The 17617-nt window shown below is 41.3% G+C and overlaps 1 protein-coding gene across 1 annotated transcript; it reads right to left on the bottom strand.

Annotated features, from left to right (window-relative positions):
* Positions 1 to 10769: 10769 nt before the first annotated feature.
* On the bottom strand, positions 10770 to 16775 carry LOC122133454. The gene is made up of 4 exons (XM_042709682.1): positions 16593 to 16775; positions 14029 to 14331; positions 12893 to 13119; positions 10770 to 11138 (listed from the first exon to the last, which is right to left on the bottom strand). The coding sequence occupies exons 1-4, from the start codon at positions 16684 to 16686 to the stop codon at positions 11058 to 11060; spliced, it is 705 nt and encodes a 234-aa protein (XP_042565616.1). The 5' UTR covers positions 16687 to 16775; the 3' UTR covers positions 10770 to 11057.
* Between the last annotated feature and the right edge of the window lie 842 nt (positions 16776 to 17617).

Raw genomic sequence — 17617 nt, 5'->3', positions numbered from 1 at the left:
GTTAGTTAGCAAGCTGAATGTTGGTGTAGGTAGAGATAACGTATTTCCGGTGGGATCCGTACTGAAACCGGAAGTGGGTGCTTTACTCTGTTTGACTGGCTAATACCAGGACCTTTACTTTTTCGTAGAGAAATTGTGTCGATCGCCTGCCTTTTAAACAATCGTTTTTTGTATTTTTCTTTATTTCTGCGAAGTTATACGGCTCAATACTCAACTGACTTGTTAACCGAACTTTTACAAAGTCATACGACTAAACACACAAGTGATTGGCTGTTCAGGTCAGATGACAAGTTTTAACCAACCAGAGACCGTAGTAAAGTTCCAACTTCCGGTTTCAAAACGGATCCCAGCGGAAATACGTTATCTCTACCTACAGTTGGCTAGCAAGATTGCACTGCATGTGCTTGCTAACCATCATTAATAAATCCAAATTAAAAACCTAAATGTGGTGAATAACACGGTTTTAGAAAAAGTCAATGAGTGAAATACATATGGGGATCAAACATAGTTCTAGTATTTTAAAAGCAAGGTAAAAATTACCTCAACAATTCTAGTGTAAGCTGCTAGCTAGCAAGTTGGAGCTAACTAGCTAGCAAGTTCAGCTAGCTAGTTAGCAAGATTGAACTGCTTACTAACTAACGTTGATAACCCCAGGTTTACCACACAGTTAAAACACAGCTACTTACATTTGAGGATAAACTTGCATAAGAAATTTCACTGTAGATGTCAAGGCTCCCGTGTTGGCTGGGAAATGCATGTATTTGACCCTTCTATTGAGATTGCGAGTAACGTTTGTCGTTATTATTCCCGAAGTCCACCAATCCGAAACTATACTTTTAAAGTCCATATCACCAGGTTGCCTGCATCAAATTCCAACATACCAGATAGGATGCCAAGAGCATGCTCTACAACCTGGGATCATCCATTTCTATCTACAGTAAAAGCTGTTCACATGTAAAGGGTTTTTATAAACTCATCTTAATTCTGTGCTCAATAGTTTAATTTTATTACTATTTTACACATCATCCAATAAAATTTTCCAGGACAACTGCTTCAATTTCCATGTAAGTGTTCACTTTTGCTCAGTTTCCATGACTTTTCCAAACCTGGGAAATGAAAAAATAAATTCCATGTTTTCCATGGTTTCCAGGTACCGTGGGAACCCTGAATACTTAATAACACCTTAGTCAACACAGAACTGAAAATAAAAGATCCCGATCCCGCTGTACTGGACCTGCAGTGAAAGACACCAATGGAGGAGAGGAGAAGATGTCAGTGGTCTGATCAGAACCAGATCCGATAGAACCAGAACAGGACCGGGCCCATTCCAGACCTAGATTTGAACCAGAACAGGACCGGGCCCAGTCCAGAATCAACATCTGTCAATTAAATTCAGTTTTATTTGTTTATTTAGCACTATTAATTATAGTATTATTGTCCCAGTGGTAGAAACCTTAAGCAGAACCCAGCTCAGAAAAGGGGGGGGGGGATCCATATGCGTGGGGCTGGCCCAGAAAATGTCATTACACAGAATAAGGACCAAGCCACAAGGCTTACTGAAATAGCTGGTGACGGTTACACTCTTATTTCCACGGGGGAGTTTCTGTGATGGAAACACTTACAGAATGAGGAAACACCTACAGCAATCAGCTGCACTGTACACACAAAGGTTAAGTTTCAATTCTTCCCTTGATTTACATCGCCACAGAAGGGAGCAGGCCAGAGCTGCACTCAGATACAAGTGTTATATACACAAACACACACACATTCAGATACAAGTGTTATATAAGCGCCTTGAGACAATTCTATTGAATCGAATCGAATCGAATCGAATCGAATCGAATTGAATTGAATTGAACTGAATTGAATTGTACATTGCACATTGCACTTCACACTTTCATTGAGTGGAACTTTTACAGCATAGTAAAGATATACATTTTCATCAATGCATTAACTTCCTGGGTACTGAACCCATGTTCTTGGTGTTGTTACTCTACCATTCTCAACTCTACCTATCCATTTTTCAAAAGGACATATACTTAAAATACACAAACATATTATACATATAGCATAACCTACGGTTGACTATTTCTCTAATCACACACACATATACACATACACACACACACACACACACACACACACACACACACATACACACACACACACACACACCCACACACACACACACACACACACACACACTCACACACACACACACACACAGAAGCTACTGTTAATGATATATTGGATTGTTACTAGACTAGCCTACTAGACTGGCCGAGTGAGCCACAATACAATGGACATGACAGTGGCAACCGAGCCCGTCCACACTTAGTCTAATTAGTCTACTTCAAATGGTAACAGATGATCAATTGTGGCCATCTAATGACTGTTTATCATACTATCAGTTAACTACCCAATTTATCCATAATCTTAATCTTTATGATCTGTTGGATAAAAAAGGGAGAACTTTTTTTTTTCATTTTTACTTGTGCACTCCTCTGCATGTCTGAGCTACACCTCCTCTGATGGAGATAATTTCCAAACACTGTTAATGACTTAAGAATATAATAATCAAGTGCCTTGTATTATTAATTACCTTATATGAATCATGTACTTATGTAAGCAGGAACATGGCTTTTCTGTGTTTCTGCGTGTGTGTAACTTAGAATATTAGGTGCCACTTAGTCTGCATATGTACAAGAGCATGTTTAGACCAGAAGTGATAAGAAGGGTCGAACTGTGCTTCTTCCGACCTTGCAAAACTTCCATCCTTGCCTCGGACGTGAGAAATCCACCACGTGATTTCCCTGCTGAACGCTCAACTTCTGTCTATATAAACCTTGTGCGATGTGTTTATCATTGCTTCACTTTCAGCCTTGTGCTGGGAGTGAGCCCGATTGCAATTGTTGTTTGTCTAATAAATATGCTTATATGCAGCTCCGGAGTCCTGAGGTAACTAGGGTGAATTTTCACCTATCATATTTGGGGGCTCGTGACCGGGATTCCAACAACCTCAACGGCTCTCCACGCTGGGCTAATCATCAGGACCTGAACCATACGGAGGAGTACGAGACTCTGTTTTTCAAAAGACCTCCAAATTGAATTGGAAGGAGGCCAGGGCCTGCCAGCGGGGAGAGCCGAGAGTGAAGGAAAATAATTGGACTGTAGGGTGTGGACTCCGAGCTGTTTGTGAGTATATTGTTTGTTTGTTGTAAGTGCACGGTAGTATATTGTTGGTTTATTGTTTGTTTCGGTTTTGTGTACACGTGTCTTCGAGTGGGGCTGTGTTGCCTGTTCTCCGCGGGGTAGAGAAGGAATTCTTTAAGGTTACAAACTTGTTAGAGATATTCCTGCTTGCCTCGTGTGTTGAACGAATTTGCTAGCTATGTAAAAAGGGTGTAAATGAGAGATAAACCTGCGTGGTAGGGGGTCCTCCGCAAACTCTCGGGGTGTAAATGAGAGATAAACCTACGTGGTAGGGGGTCCTCCGCAAACTCTTCGGGGTAAATGAGAGATATATCCCCTTGGCCACTGGAAGCCTGTACAAACTCTTCGGGGGAAATGAGAGATATATCCCCTTGGCCACTGGAAGCCTGTACAAACTCTTCGGGGTAAATGAGAGATATATCCCCTTGGCCACTGGAAGCCTGTACAAACTCTTCGGGGTAAATGAGAGATATATCCCCTTGGCCACTGGAAGCCTGTACAAACTCTTCGGGGTAAATGAGAGATATATCCCCTTGGCCACTGGAAGCCTGTACAAACTCTCTAGACTGATTTCTAGACGACTCCGGAGAAGTCTCTTAAAGGTCTATCCATTCCCCCTTACCTTGTGTTACCTGTGGGGTTGATACTAACTGTTTTAGATATATTCCTGAAAGAATTTGCAAGAGTCAGAGATACTCCTGTGTTATTTTTCTGTGGGATTGAGACAAACTTTTTACAATGGGTAAAACACAGATAATTATAGTCATAATTTATGTAATTAAAGGACTGATTTCGCATTACTGAGATGCCTTGACCCGGAACCAGTAGGGGACTGATCACCCCAGGGAAATCCCCTGGCCTCAACCTCCTCACAAAACGAGAGAGACGGAGGACCTCTGGTCGGGCTCGGGTTGACTCAGCATTGCGATCTCAAGAACAAACTATGAGAGTCTGAAAATAGAAACATAACTAACCCTAGTGTGAAGAATAAGATAAAGGTAATTTAAAAGGTTTCAAGAGCAGTTATTATTAGAGGTATTAAGAGAAATACATAAAATAACTTACAAATGGGAAAAAGTGCGTCAAAAGCAGAAGACGCACATGATAATAGCAATAAGAGGTGGTTTAAAATGTCTACAACAAGAAGAAAATTGTAACACTGATTTGAAAATGTTTTTACATTATTGGTTGCACCAAACAGAGCAAAGCTAACGTTAATGGTGGCAAGAAAGCCAATGATTTTTTGTTTTGTTTTGTTTTATGTGACTTTGGTGCCTGCTGAGCAGTAATCAGAGAATTAGATGCCCAGAACAGTAAGGTTGTAAGAAGAAAGAGACATCTAAAAGCAGAGTTTGAAACAGGAGAGATATTTCAAAATACAGATTATGTTTCAAAAACATGCCCTACAAACTTATTAGGAAGAGATGTGATGTGGGTTGGGCATTAGAATTGTTCCAACAATACATGGGTTTTAGAATAAATGAAACAATGATGTCCCAAAATATTATTATGTATAGAATATACACTGTTAAGCCCAAAAAAGATTTTAAGAGAAATGTAAGCCTGTCACACTAACTACATTAACCTAGACTGATACATTGGACTAAGACAGGATGGGTGGGGGCTGAGTGCTGGCTCAAAAGACTGTATTCTCACAAGCCATGAGCTCAAACTTAGCTACAGTTCGAGGGACAGTCAATTGTTGTTGAACATCTAGTGCTGTTCCTCCAGATAAGAAGACCTGTAAACAACATACCCTGGCGTTGTTAAGATTTTTAGCAGAAACAAGGCCACAACATTAGCAGCTGTGGTCCACTAAAGTAAAGCTATCTTAAAAAGCACCTCAGCCACAGACAAAGAAATAAATGATGTATTTTCTGAGAATGACTAACTTCTGTAGATAATGGATTCCTAACCACGCGTTAGAAACACAAATGTTGCAGAGTTTACTTTATTCTCAGCCCAGGTCAGCAGGAGATATTATTAAAAGGCCTGAAGATGGAAAGCAGGCATTTGAACAGATAAAACAACTGTTGGTCAGTTCTGCTGTCCTAGCACATCCATGACATGACAAAGCCATTCGTACAAACTGTAGACTGTAAAAAAGGTTATATAACATCTGTGTTAATGCATAAGTGGGGACTTAAAGTTGATATCAGTGGCATACTAGTCAACCCGGCTAGATCCAGTAGCCCAAGCAATGTCTGAATGTTTACAAGCAGTAGTGGCTGCAGCCTTGGCGGTGCAGGCCTCTGCTCCTATTGTACTAAACAGACACTTACACTGAAAGTTCCACATGCGTACTTTTTTTTTTTGCTCACTCAGCCTCATATCAATATTGAGCGCTGCGTGACATTTAACCCAGTTACACTTTTACTTACGGCAGAGGACAGATAAAAACTATGGCAGCCAGAGCTGACCTACAAGATATGCCTTTTCCAGAAGCTGATTTAACTATTGTTTGTTGATGGTTCAAGCTAATAAACCTTGAACGCATAGCCACTACTTCCACACTATTCCGCACAGGCAGCGGAACTAATTGCACTGATTGCGCACACACATGCAAAAGACCCGGTTTCATTGGGAAACCACAAAGCAGACAAGGCCACTAACCAGGCCAAACTACAACAACCATCTGACACATACACAATTGAAGAATTAGATCTCACAATATTAAAAGATATGCTGCAATATTGAGCCATGGTGAAAACATGCCTCAATAAGTGGGGATAGTAAGCATATATTTGTACTTTATATTTCATGAGAAAGATGTTTAATCATTCATTATTGATTTTATTGAGTTAAATCCCAACGAAAGAAAGAAATATTGTCTAGCCATAGACAATCACTGTTCATACAACCCCCAGTCAGCAGGACTGGTAGAAAAGAATGAACCGAACTATTAAAAGCAATTTGAGAATCTTAGAGTGAAATTAGTGATATTAAGCATGCATGTTGTTATCACTGTTTGAAATGATGTATGGAAGAATCTACACTGCCTCAACACTCAAACCATTTGCTGAAACAGACTAAGAGATTGAATATACATTTGCAGAATATATGGCAAAAATGTGAATTAGCAAAATGCTCTCAGAACTCTCTGTGCTCCGCAGGAACCTGTGAAGCTGAAACCAAGGTTGGGCCAGGAGATTGGGTCCTAATCAACAGCCTCCAAAAGAAAACACTGCCACTTGCCCAAGTGGGACAGACCATACAAAGTGCTACTGTCAACATCTACCACAGTCAAAATAGCGGAGAGAGCCACCTGGATACATCTAACACATTGTAAACGAGTAAGCCTTCTTAGAAAGAGACAGAGGATAGGAGCTGTCTTCCTCTACAGTTTTCCAAGGCCGGGCCACTGTGACAGAAGTCCAGCTACAAAGGGGATTCTTTGCGTTAGGCAATTTTTCGTCTCAAACCTGGTGAAGAAAACAACACTGTCCAGTGGGGTAAAAGAGCCTAGTGGATACTGGGAGGGCGGGGCGGTCCTATCTCTGTGAAGTCATGGGGAGTTACAAGGGAAAAATGAAACAATGTGTGAAACTTTTGATAATAACTGTACTGCTCTACATTTTGGTACTGTTAACATATTGATCACAACAGGCACCGGTCTTGGTCAAATGTCCGCGATGGGGCCTACCTAAAGATCATCCGTGGTGATGGGAAAACCAGACTGCCCAAACACACTTTCCACAAAGAGACTGTTTACATTTTCCTGCCCAGTAATATTCAACAGCCGATGTGATCTGCAGAATGCCTGATGGGGAACAGGGCCTTCAAGGACACAGCAAAGAGGCCTTGTTTGAATGTTATCTGAAGCCTAGGCGAGCTAATGACACACACACACACACACACACTCACACTCACACTCGACACCCACTATGTTGGCCTACAAATGCAAAGTATACAAATGTGTGATGTGAAAAATGATGATTGACTTATGATGAGATGAAATAATGGTCAGTAATGATCTCTGTTCCGAAAATCCATGTGATGAAGCTCAGAGTGATGATTTTGAGGTTATCCATTGAAATTGATAATTGACGAATTAAGAAAGATGATTTGTGATTTTGATGGTGATTTTGAATTATCCATTGAAACGGATAAAAGGAGGGACTGATGGAGATAATTTCCAAACACTGTTAATGACTTAAGAATATAATAATCAAGTGCCTTGTATTATTAATTCCTTGTATGAATCATGTGCTTATGAAACAGAAACATGGCTTTTCTGTGTTTCTGTGTGCGTGTGTAACTTAGAATATTAGGTGCCACTTAGTCTGCATATGTACAAGAGCATGTTTAGACCAGAAGAGATAAGAAGGGTCGAACTGTGCTTCTTCCAACCTTGCAAAACTTCCATCCTTGCCTCGGACGTGAGAAATCCACCACGTGATTATCCCTGCTGAATGCTCAACTTCTGTCTATATAAACCTTGTGTGATGTGTTTATCATTGCTTCACTTTCAGCCTTGTGCTGGGAGTGAGCCCGATTGCAATTGTTGTTTGTCTAATAAATATGCTTATATGCAGCTCCGGAGTCCTGAGGTAACTAGGGTGAATTTTCACCTATCATCCTCTGTCACTGACAGCTGCCTATGCCAATGTGAGACTCGTGAATGACACGTGAACTGTGCAGTCAGGGGTCGCGATGGCTGTCTAACAGGACAAGATGTATTCGTGAAAACTCATCCCTTTCCATTCATTGTACTGTTAGAACATATTAGCCACAATTCTATGTTTAAAATATTGTTTGTTTTGGTCATGTTATGTTGGGTAAATTGAGCCACACTGACATTTTGACTTCAGTGACTTGCTGTAAATTGTTAGGAGGATAATGCTTAGTCATGGTTTGGTAATGGAGCTGACTGAGGATAATGCTCAGTCATGGTTTGGTAATGGAGCTGACTGAGGATAATGCTCAGTCATGGTTTGGTAATGGAGCTGACTGAGTATAATGCTCAGTCATGGTTTGGTAATGGAGCTGACTGAGGATAATGCTCAGTCATGGTTTGGTAATGGAGCTGACTGAGTATAATGCTCAGTCATGGTTTGGTAATGGAGCTGACTGAGGATAATGCTCAGTCATGGTTTGGTAATAGAGCTGACTGAGGATAATGCTCAGTCATGGTTTGGTAATGGAGCTGACTGAGGATAATGCTCAGTCATGGTTTGGTAATGGAGCTGACTGAGGATAATGCTCAGTCATGGTTTGGTAATGGAGCTGACTGAGGATAATGCTCAGTCATGGTTTGGTAATGGAGCTGACTGAGGATAATGCTCAGTCATGGTTTGGTAATGGAGCTGACTGAGGATAATGCTCAGTCATGGTTTGGTAATGGAGGTGTCCACTGTTATAGTCAGACAGAATTATGCACTGGCAGTTGTTGTTGTCAGATTGGTACGTACTGCTCGAGACCAGTCATTAGAAGCGTCGTTTCAGGATATTTGCGGTTATCAACGTCTTAATTGCGTTAGTTTGACAAAATTGACCTACCTAATGTACACCCACTAACTGAGAGTTTCACTTTACATACATTTAAAAATGAATACTCATTCATCTTGAGTGAAGCATTACCATAATTGTAACAGCTTATCTGTGAGAAATAGCTCTGACAGATGCAGCCTAGTTTCGGTCTTGGGAATAATCACATGGCTTTTGGGTTGACATAGATAGATAGATAGATAGATAGATAGATAGATAGATGGATACTTTATTAATCCCGAAGGAAATTTAGTAGTACATGGGCTGTTATGTGAAATATAATCTGCATCGCCATCATGGAAGAATCAGACTCAATAATATCAATAATTGTTGAAAACATTTTTGACCCATTAATGATGTCTCTGTCCCCTATGACTGCTCAACATCAATACCAAAAATGTTCACTGTGACCCATTAATGATGTTCACTGTGAATGTTGACTGGCGTTATTAAGCCACTTTTAGTACAGAAAAGCTCAGAGCTTAACCAATCCACCTTCGCCTTCACTATCATATATACTCCGAGCACAGCTGAAAAATGTCAACAATTCTTCACACACAAGAATGAAACCTACAATCTAGGGGTCAGTCATTACACAGAGGTTATGTAGAGGTGAGGGCTGTAAGACGTGGTTGCCGTGGGATACTCCAAACAGCCTGATTAGTTTAGATGGGATCAGAGACTACTGGTTACTGTGCTTTCTAACATGTCTAGTTTTCAGAATGCTGCGAAGAAACAGTGATGCAGCCACAAGAGGGGTTTGTTATTATACTATAATGCTGTGAACATGCAGTGATTTAGACACAAGAGGGGTTTGTTATTATACTATAATGCTGTGAACATGCAGTGATTTAGACACAAGAGGGGTTTGTTATTATACTATAATGCTGTGAACATGCAGTGATTTAGACACAAGAGGGGTTTGTTATTATACAATAATGCTGTGAACATGCAGTGATTTAGACACAAGAGTGGTTTGTTATTATACTATAATGCTGTGAACATGCAGTGATTTAGACACAAGAGGGGTTTGTTATTATACTATAATGCCGTGAACATGCAGTGATTTAGACACAAGAGGGGTTTGTTATTATACTATAATGCTGTGAACATGCAATGATGCAGACACAAGAGGGGTTTGTTATTATACTATAATGCTGTGAACATGCAGTGATGCAGCCACAAGAGGGCGCTCTTATTATACTATAATGCTGTGAACATGCAGTGATGCAGCCACAAGAGGGCGCTGTTATTATACTTTATAGGAGGAATCTCCTGGTGGGAAGTTTTGTGGTTGAGCTTTGAGGCTTGATCGTTTATTTACCCCTAAAATATTCAGTGTTCTGCTGTTTAACAAATGGCAATGTCCTTTGTTTTAAATATGACTGGATCACTGGTCATCATGCCAGATCCCTGAGCATATGGGCAAACACCACTTCCTGTTGGGTTGTGTGTGTGAGTGAGTTTGTTTATGCATACATGTGTGTGTGTGTGTGTGTGTGTGTGCATATGCATTACATAATACCCAGAGTACATCAGAATCAGAATCAGAATTGGATTTATTGGCAAGTAGGTTTACACCTACTTGGAATTTTTTCTGGTGTATAGGTGCATACAGTAAACATAAAAACATACAAACACAATAAGTACTACACATAACATAAAACATAAAAACACAAATAAGTACTACACATAAGAAAAGTACTACACATAAGAACCTACACATAAGAACCAAAAAACACAATATATACGATACAAATATATAAACAATGAATATAAAAAAGTAAAGTGGAAAGTAGAATGCAAAATGCAAAACAGGAGTGCAATGTGAATGTATGACCCTGATGTTCATGAGCATTTCTCTGGTGACAAAGCTCCCGGTTTTTAGGGAGAATACTGAATTAACTAACAAAACAAGACAAAACATCGCGCACCAACACACCGAGGCAGCCGTCCGGGTCTCATCATAGGTATTGTGTGTGTGTGTGTGTGTGTGTGTGTGTGTGTGTGTGTGTGTGTGTGTGCGGGTGCGTGTGTGTGTGTGTGTGTGAGGGTTCAAACAGAGTCAATACTACTTAATTCTTTATTGGTATTAACAAGAAGGTTACATATCAAGGCAAGTACCAAATATGGCTTTTAAAAGGCTCTTAGGCAAAGAGTCAGTCTATAATATGCACATAATGGGTAAAGATGACATCTATGTTTCCAGATAAAGAGTCTACCAATTACAGCTGACACTGAGCAGTAGCGAGTTTTTTTGGCCATATTTGTAGGCCAAGCACACACATTTTAATATGCGTCTATAATATGCACATACTTTGTGTGTCATAGTCAGAACATAGTCAGCCTGGCCATTTTCAGTGCTGCCCCTTGTTTGATTCTGCTGGTCTAGTGTTGATGTACTCGTTCTTTGTCTGGGCGTTCCCGTGCAGTTTGTGCTGGAGGAGGAAAAAACACAGAGTGAGATGTGTGTGAGAGTGGTTGTGTGTGTCTCTGTATGTCTGTGTGTATGTGTATGTGTTAAAGTGTGGCCGTGTATGTGTGAGAGTGGTTGTGTGTGTCTGTGTGTGTCTGTGTGTGTTTGTGTGTGTGTGTGAGAGAGTGGTTGTGTGTGTGTGTGTGTGAGAGAGTGGTTGTGTGTGTGTGTGTGTGTCTGTGTGTGTTTGCGTGTGTGTGTGAGAGAGTGGTTGTGTGTGTGTGTGTGTGAGAGAGTGGTTGTGTGTGTGTGTGTGTGTGTGTGTGTGTGTGTGTGTGTGTGTGTGTGTGTGTGTGTGTGAGTGTGTGTGTGTGTGTGTGTGTGTGTATATGTTTGTGTGTGTGTGTGTGTGTGTGTGTATGTGTGTGTGTATGGGGCGACAGTGGTACAGGAGGTAGAGAAGTCGTTTAGTAATCAGAAGGTTGCTAGTTCGATTCCCTGTTGAGGTGTGTGTGTGTGTGTGTGTGTGTGTGTGGTACAGGAGGTAGAGAAGTCGTTTAGTAATCAGAAGTTCGATTCCCTGTTGAGGCGTCCTTGAGCTGAACTGAACCCCTAATTGCTCCTGATGTGCAGTGTGCCATCAGTGTAAATGTTAAATGTGTATACATTGTAGGTCGCACATATGTAAGTCGCTTTGGATAAAAGCATCTGCTAAATGGAAATGTGTATGTCTGTGTTCTAGCTACCAAACCATAGTTTGATTTCTTCAGACCAGAGACAAACATGGTGTCAAACTGTGATAGGCAATAATAGACAAACTTCCCCCCTCTCTTAGTGTTGCTTTCCCCTTATCCACTCATCCCCCTTTCCCCTTATCCACTCATCCCCCTTTCCCCCTTTCCCCTTATCCACTCATCCCCCTTTCCCCTTATCCACTCATCCCCCTTTCCCCCTTCTCTCCTCCCCTCTTTTCCCCTTTGGGACTTCTTCCATAAAACATGCAGTACTTTTAGACAAATGCCATAGAAAGTAAGTCAATCTGTCTCTCTCTCTCTCTTTCTCTCTCTCTCTCTCATACACACACACACACACACACACACACACACACACACACACACACACACACACACACACACACACACACACACACACACACACACACACACACACACACACACACACACACACAGACAGATACACATATAAAATTACTTGTTTGCTATTTGGAACAAGGATGTAGGTAGCTTAGGTGTGATGTGTAACCTCAGAACCTCCTTCATGTACATCATAGCGGTAGGTGTCTTTTCCCCAGAAACGCAACTCAACTCAACTTTGAAACTCTGATTTGACTAGAGACAAATATAGTGCACATGATACACATCTGAAACTCTGCATGTGTCTGTATTTGTGTGTGTGTGTGTGTGTGTGTGTGTTTGTGTGTGTGTAATTGCAGTACTTGTACACATGATACACATCCTGAGAAACATTATAGGTGTCATGTGGGGACCTCTAGGTGATCTAGGTGGCAGTGAATGAATCAGCAAAAAGAACATCATACAGTATATAGTTTACAATAGCAGTATGTGTGTGTTGTTTGTATATCTTGTATATCCCTCTCTCTCTGTGACTCTTTCTCTCCTCTGTTTCTCTCTTTCTCTCCCCCTCACCTTGAGCCTCTAACCACACACATAAACAGCACTGTGGAACCACACACATAAACAGCACTGTGCAACATGTGAGATCTGTATGCGGGTGGAGACTGTGACACACTCTTACCCCCAGCACCAGGATGATGAAGATGGTCACGGCACAGAGCATGGACAGCCCTATACAGACCCGCAAGAGGCCCTGGGGAGGCTGGGAGACCTCTGGGGGCACGGGGCTCGTCTGGTGCTCCTCCTGGGAGGCATTCAGCCGAGGGGGACCGGGGCTCGTCTGGTGCTCCTCCTGGGAGGCATTCAGCCGAGGAGGACCGGGCTCTGGAGTCGTTTGTTGTAGGGGTTCTGCTGGGCAGAGCGTTCACATATTATCATCTCATTCACAGAAGCAGAATTACACAAGAATTTAGAGAGTCAGAGGAAGGCACTATACTACTTATAATATTATATGCCGTATATCACAATGACCATATATACATCATATGCCGTATATCACAATGACCATATATACATTATATGCCGTATATCACAATGACCATATATACATTATATGCCGTATATCACAATGACCATATATACATTATATGCCGTATATCACAATGACCATATATACGTTATATGCCGTATATCACAATGACTATAAATACATTATATGCTGTATATCACTCTGATGAGGCCATTAAAAACAGAGGCTGATGCAATGATGTTTGATCCCATACCAAAGCTAGTCCTTCACATGACCATATACGATTGAAATTAATTTGAAGGTGATGCATAAAAGTAGTTGCTAATAAAACATACATAAAAAAGTTACAAATTGTTGGATACTGTTGCTTTAACATGTTTTTTCAAAGTGACTGAATAACTATATCATACCTCAGACTACATTAAGGGCACCAGAAATGTGATGGGCATGTGTTCTGTTTATTTCTGATGAAGCACAAACTAATAAGGTAAGCACCAAGATTTGAATGAACCAAGACGTAGTGTAAATGACTGCAAGTAGCCTAGGCCCCCGATTAAAATTAAATATAATATAATTAACACTGTTGGCCTAAGGTGTTCTGTTTATTTCTGATGCTACTACTACTACTACTACTACTACTACTACTACTACTACTACTGCTACAACAACTAATACTACTACTACAACTACTACTACTAGCATATGTGTGTATATTTGTATGTATGAGTGAGTTTGTGTACGCGCATGTTTGTGCCTGGGTGTGTGTTATGTGTGTGTGCCTCATTTACCTGTAAAAAGAGCAGACATGCGGACCTCCTTCTTGAAAGGTGGGGGGTAGTTCCTCTGCAGCTCACAGGTGTACACCCCCGCCTCCCGCTCTGTCACCTGTTTGAACTCGTACACGACCCTGTCTCCTTCCACCAGCAGACGCAGGTTTTCGTTCACCTCCACAGCAATCTCCTGTTCCAGGATGGTAAGGTTATGGACGTGCTGTTTCTCCTTGTCTAGGGTCACAATGCGCTCCATTCCTGTTAAGCGTGCACAGCTGAGGTTGAAAGAGGTGGACCAAACCACGCGCTCGACCCTGATCTCTGCTGACACACGCACACACACACATACAAAATAAATATGCTGAGAAATATACTCTGGGTTTTATATAAAGCATATACATATATACAATACATACAGTACATTTGAGACGTATGTACTGTGTATACAAAAACCAGAATACATGGATAATACATGTCAACTATATATGTATAATAAGCATTTTTGGGTTGACCATTTTGGAAAATGTAATATATTCCATCAATGTTATTAATCACGATATTCAATCATTTACAGTATATCAATTATCATCCAACCAATAAATCCAAACAGACAACTTTTTGGAGCTATGTAAAACAACAACAAGAGAATGACTTTGATGCTTTTCTGGAGCCTCAAACAGGAAGTGGTGGGCATGCTTCACACACCTGCAGGTTTATGTGTGAAGACGGAAACCATTTTGTTTTTCTTTTTTTCCTGTATGATTTCTATATAGCTTTTATGGTGAGTTTATGGTTGAGTGACGCTGTAGTCCCAGCCATGTGCAGGGTGCGTGGGTTGTGCTAAAATTAGATTAGAGTAAACTTTGTTGTCACTGTACAGAGAGCAGGTACAAAGCCAATGAAATTGACTCCTCAGAATCTTCCAAAATGTTCTGTTGATTTAACGGTAGGTTTGGAGATCTGATATTTTTTCATATTGACCGCTGCGAAAAGTCAATGACCCCTGTCATTGGCAACGGGTGCTTCACTTTAATATCATTCCGCAAGTAGTCCGGTCATTTAAGGTATGAAATGCAGTCCAATCAGAAGTGCAAATAAATAATAGCCTATGATTAACAGATCAGTGTAGCCAAGAGAAGGTAGTACAGTATAAGCCTAACATGCACACCGCCGCAGTTCTGTTTGTCATGTGGTCCATCGATATTGACCGCCGGACTATAGATTATCCCTTACTTATTATATATATACAGTGGGGAAAATAAGTATTTGAACCCCTGCCGATTTCGCAAGTTTGGCCACTTGCAAAGAAATGTGTGATCTATAATTCTAATGGTAGGTGTATTTTAACAGTGAGAAATAGAATATCAACAAACAAATCCAGAAAACTGCATTTTATAACATTTATGACTTTATTTGTATTTGATGCAGAAAATAAGTATATGAACCCCCAAGCAAACAGCAAGAATTCTGGCTCCCGATGAGTTATGTGCCCAAGAAGCACACAGATTAGTCCTAATTAGGCCTAACAAGGTACACCTGATCTCAACTGGTGACGTGTATAAAATAAACCTGTCCAAAGAATCATACTTCACACCTTCAACCTCACCACCATGGGCAAGACCAAAGAGTTGACCAAGGACGTCAGAGATAAGATTGTAGACCTGCACAAGGCTAGAATGGGTTACAAAACCATCGGCAAGCAGCTTGGTGAGAAGCAGACAACTATTGGTGCGATTATTCGTAAATGGAAGCAACACCAAACAACTGTCAATCGCTCTAGGTCTCGGGCTCCATGCAAGATATCCCCTCGTGCGGTATCGGTGATCATCCGAAAGGTGCAGAATAACCCCAGAACTTGAAGCTTGGCCTACCATTTTATTGGAGCGATGAGGGACAGGTGGGGCTTGAAAAGGCCCCCTTGTTCAAAGTGGGGAATGACAGAAAAATTTTGAGGATTCAAATGGAGGATTCAAATGGACTAAAGGTATGGTTAAAGGATTCAAATGCACCAAATGATTACTCTGATTGTCATATGTCATATTTGTAAGGTTTTCGCTTTATTGGTATGACTGTATTGTCAAAATATTGCCAAAACACTGAAGCTGTTTTATGGATGTTGACAGACGTATCATCATGACATTAACGCTCTCTGTGCTCTCCTTCCTAGTTAAGAAAGCACTGGGGCTGTTTCACACAGATGGTTACAGAAAAGTTATACACGAAAATATGCCTCTACACAAGAGTCTCTTCCCTCTCTCTCCTAGTCGCAGAACACTGAAGCTGTTTTACACACGTCTCCTAGTTGTGAAAATGTAAAGGTTTGGTACCTTTAGACTCCCAGCCACCCCTGTGCACACCCTCAGGGTAGTGTACATCAGTACTGAAGTTAACAACAAACAGCGAAGAAAAGAAATAGACCATTAAAACACTTTTGTGTCACATACATTTTCTCTCATGATGCCTTAACATCCTTTATAATGCCATGTTTGCAGTATTTTAGTGCAGTCGCTAACTAAACTAAAAAGATGCTGACTCTAATAAAACCACCCTTGTGAAGTGGTGGTGCCCTGACGGATACCCACCGGTGATGCAGGCTTCAGCTTGGGTGAAGAGGACGAAGCACACAGAGACTGAGGTGAAGACGAAGAGGAGTCTGGTTGTGTGTTGACCAGCCATGGCTGCAGGAAACTGGGAGAATGAGAGGGAGATGAGAAGAGATACCCAAACAGTCTCACACACGCACAGACACCTACGCGTAAGCTGAGAGGAGGGATCTGTAGAGAGGGAGGGGGGGGGGGGGGGGGGGGGGGGGGTGGAGGGAAGGAGATGGTTGGGAGGTTGGGAGGTTGCAAAAAGGATGAAGTGAATCCCAGACTCAGAGGAGTGAGACATAGAGAGCTGTTCTGTTCTGTGTCTTCATGTGATATTGTACTTTTCTTTTTAATATGTATGCTTTGGCAATATGAATTATTTTTTTGTCATGCCAATAAAGCTCATTTGAATTTGAGAGCACTGAATGTCCCATAACACAGTGTTTGGCATCACAGGCTATTCAAGGAGCAGTTGGATGGAACATTATAAAAGTATAAATCTGCTTCGTTGATTGGCTAGTGGGTAGCCCAGTCACTCCGAGGTCAATCCTGGACAGTGGTCATGTCCAGTGAAATTTAAGGGAAGACCAGGCAAAGTGAAAGAGGAACTGGTGCAGTAAGTTCTTCATCGGTACGGAAGTGAGCAATAAATAACTGGAACAGAAACTGACCATTAAAAACACTTTTGTGTCACGATGCCTCAACATCCTACATAATGTCGTGCTTTGCAGTATTTTAGTGCAGTCGCTAGCTAAAAAGATGCTGACTGCAGTTTCTGCACATGCTAGGTGCCAAAGCACGACATCAGGGCACTGTTGGGTTTAGTGTTAGTTACATGAGGGCACTGTTGGGTTTAGTGTTAGTTTCATGAGGGCACTGTTGGGTTTAGTGTTAGTTTCATGAGGGCACGGTTGGGTTTAGTGTTAGTTTCATGAGGGCACTGTTGGGTTTAGTGTTAGTTACATGAGGGCACTGTTGGGTTTAGTGTTAGTTACATGAGGGCACTGTTGGGTGGC

The sequence above is a fragment of the Clupea harengus genome, chromosome 2 (assembly GCF_900700415.2).
Source record: "Clupea harengus chromosome 2, Ch_v2.0.2, whole genome shotgun sequence".
NCBI classification, from domain to species: Eukaryota; Metazoa; Chordata; class Actinopteri; order Clupeiformes; family Clupeidae; genus Clupea; species Clupea harengus.
Note: the sequence above shows the minus strand (reverse complement) of the source record. Positions and strands in the feature narration are given on the sequence as shown.

What these genes read in the sequence shown, in the direction of transcription:
- LOC122133454 (XM_042709682.1), bottom strand. Translation starts at nt 16,686, where the DNA reads ATGGCTGGTCAACACACAACCAGACTCCTCTTCGTCTTCACCTCAGTC. An exon ending in CATGTCTGCTCTTTTTACAG is followed by an intron (nt 13,120 to 14,028) that starts GTAAATGAGGCA and finishes TCTGCCCAGCAG; the next exon opens with AACCCCTACAACAAACGACT. An exon ending in TCATCATCCTGGTGCTGGGG is followed by an intron (nt 11,139 to 12,892) that starts GTAAGAGTGTGT and finishes TTCCTCCTCCAG; the next exon opens with CACAAACTGCACGGGAACGC.